At 45.1% G+C, this 3,003-nt stretch overlaps 1 protein-coding gene across 1 annotated transcript in view; it reads right to left on the bottom strand.

Annotated features, from left to right (window-relative positions):
- Window positions 1-3,003, bottom strand: part of atp8b1 (ATPase phospholipid transporting 8B1) — a 21,494-nt gene that overhangs the window by 9,936 nt on the left and 8,555 nt on the right. Inside the window, exons 2-4 of the mRNA XM_007576151.2 lie at window positions 1,781-1,969; window positions 1,442-1,539; window positions 96-209 (exon numbers count right to left, since the gene is read on the bottom strand). Of these exons, the coding sequence (XP_007576213.1) occupies window positions 96-209; window positions 1,442-1,539; window positions 1,781-1,949 (381 nt within the window). The 5' untranslated portion in view covers window positions 1,950-1,969. The remainder of the gene's footprint in view (window positions 1-95; window positions 210-1,441; window positions 1,540-1,780; window positions 1,970-3,003) is intronic.

Below are 3,003 nucleotides of genomic sequence, written 5' to 3'. Positions count from 1 at the left end.
CAAACCAGAGAAACCAAACCAGAGAAACCAAACCAGAGAAACCAAACCAGAGAAACTAAACCAGAGAACAAACCAAACCAGGAAGTGACGCCGACCTGCAGGATGAGCAGAGCCAGGAAGTAGATGTTGGCCACCCTCTTAAACTGCTCATACAGGTTCAGGGGCAGGAAGGTGATGACGTTGTATTTGTACGTCTTGATGGCGTTTCCCTGCAGAGACGAGACAAACGTCATTAAATGAAAGGAGAGAGGACAGGCGAGGGGACAGATGAGACGAGGGGACAGATGAGACGAGGGGACAGACGAGGGGACCCGTCCGCTGACCCGTCCACTGACCCGTCCTGGGATCATGACCTTCTGTCATCTGTTGACTCCCATTAAAAGTTAACTGGGTTCAGTCAGAGGTCCAGAACCGGTTTCAGACTGAACCAGATACCAGAACAGCTCAGCCTGATGCTCAGTTTCCCGTTAGAGACGGAGGACATGATCATGTCCAGGCTTAGAGGGACAGCAGAGAAATAAAACCCTCATCCAGGTGTTTCTGTCCAACTTTCTAATCCACCTGTTGGACTTTCAGCTCAGATCAAAACGACCAGAACCCAGAACGTTCTGAACACCTTTCTAACCTGCCATCATCCAGAGTCGGTTGAATGTTTGAGAACCAGAATCAACTGGAGGAGCTTTTAGTCTTTTCTTACCTGGAATCACCTGGAATCACCTGGATAATCTAAAGACGATGAATACGTCGTCACCAGGTGTTAAAACCTTTATCCACTCGTATCTCTGGGTTTCTGGTTCAGACGTTTGTCCTTTAAATTCTTCCTACCAAACTTTGATCCCTGATTAGGAAAATATTTGGGACTGATGGTCCGGTCGACCCGGTTCTACCGGAACCAGAACTTCTGCTCCTCCTCCAGAAGGGGATTTATCGTACCGTTTATCATTTAATGTGAAAATGTTCTAATTTTGATTCGTCTCAATAAAATTCAATTAATGATGTTAAAAAAGATAAATTATTATTGGATATTTTACTTTCCATACTTTAAAATCTGATTCAATTTAGTTTTTATGTGAAGTAAATCAAACGTCCTGAAGAAACGCATTTAAAATATGAAGAACAGCATTTCTGGGTCAAACAATGAAGCAATAAATAGGTTTTTTATCCTTATGACAATAATACCATAATTTAATGTTTGCATCGTCAAATTTTACTTCTCACACTCAGAAACCTGTCTAGAGTAAATGATTTCCGTCCTGAAGGTTTGAATCGTTTCATTTAGTTCTGGATGAAAATGAATAAATGTTTATTTTCCCCTGGTCCAGCTGCTCCGCCTCCCGCTGAGCCCAACGCGTCGGCCGATCCGGACGCTCGGGTTTCAGGAGCAGAAAGATCTGCTGTCACCGCAGCAGGTTGAGAAAACGGTGGAAACTCGGATACTTACAGAGTATCGGCTCTTCTTAAAGCACAGGAAGACTTTCTTCTTGAACTCGGGCAGCTGGTGGTACTCTCTGTCGTTGGCCTTCACCTTCCAGCCAATTTCTGAAAACAAAGTTTGTTCAAACGTTCAGTGATCCTCATTTCCTCAGGAAATAAAACTATAAAAAAGGTGAAATATTATATTACAGCTTTATTTTCATAAAATTATACTTTCATTCTCAGAATTATTTCATATTACGCCTTTATCCTGATCATGTTTTATTCATCTGGCTCTAATGCTTGTTGAAGTTTTTTCGCTCATGTGACTCGGATCCTGATCCGGTTCTGATCCGGTTCGTCTCACCCGGGCCCCTCGCCGCCGCCTCTGCGGGTCGATCCGCGTCCTGCGGCTCGTCCGCGTCGCTCTCGGATTCTTCGTCCAGGTCTTCGTCCAGCTCGTCGTCCGTCTCGTCGTCGCTGTACGGCATCTCCTCGTCGTTCGGCGCCGGCGTGTGCGCTCGCCGCCGACTCATCTTGGCGCCTCAAGCGTTTCCTGAAAAACAAGATGGACGACTTCAAGAAACATCTGAACATTCATAAACCAGATAACGGAGCTGCAGATTAGTTTACTGATCGATTATTGGCACATTCTGATGACTCTTCACTTAAAACACTTCAGTTTATTTTATACAATATTAGAAAAAAAAGCAAAACAATTAAATTCCTTCAAAAGAAAAAAAAAAACATCTCTAGAGCTCCAAACTATTATTTTAGTAAAATGGAGATTTTTATTAAACCACTTAAATGTTAAGATGAAATAAAACTATTAAATTAACAATTTATTGTCTAAAATACTTTTTCAGTCATTTACTGCTGTAAATGTTTTTCACCCAAACTGCCTTTGAATCTTTACACTCCAACGATTAATCGATTACCAAATTAGTGAACGATCTGAAAAATCGATACGTCATTAATCTGATCAATCGATTCCTTTAGTGAACTTTGATCATTTGAAGCAAAGGATGAATTTGCAGCTGAAAAATCCTTCTCATGTCAAAACATTGATTATCAATAGGACAGAAAACCGTTTCCATACATTAACTAAACCAATGAATGACTGTTGGAGATTTCTGATGTCGTCTCAAATCTGAACTCGTTTTTCTGGAGGATCTGAAAACATCGTCCGCCATCGGAGCGTCGCAGAGCGGGACGTTCCCAACGAGACGTTCCCAACGGGGCGGGACGTTCCCAAAGGGGCGGGACGATCCAATAAGACGTTCCCAAAGGGGCGGGACGATCCAATAAGACGTTCCCAAAGGGGCGGGACGTTCCCCACAGGGCGGGACGTTCCCAACGGGACGTTCCCCACGGGGCGGGACGTTCCCAACGGGACGTTCCCCACGGGGCGGGACGTTCCCAACGGGGCGAGACATTCCCAAAGGGGCGGGACGTTCCCAAAGGGGCGGGACGTTCCCAAAGGGGCGGGACGTTCCCAATGGGGCGGGACGATCCAATAAGACGTTCCCAAAGGGGCGGGACGTTCCCAACGAGACGTTCCTCACGGGGCGGGACGTTCCCAACGGGACG

Source organism: Poecilia formosa, unplaced genomic scaffold (genome assembly GCF_000485575.1).
Source record: "Poecilia formosa unplaced genomic scaffold, Poecilia_formosa-5.1.2 Scaffold399, whole genome shotgun sequence".
Taxonomy (NCBI): Eukaryota; Metazoa; Chordata; class Actinopteri; order Cyprinodontiformes; family Poeciliidae; genus Poecilia; species Poecilia formosa.
This window is presented reverse-complemented; position numbering and strand designations above follow the sequence as displayed.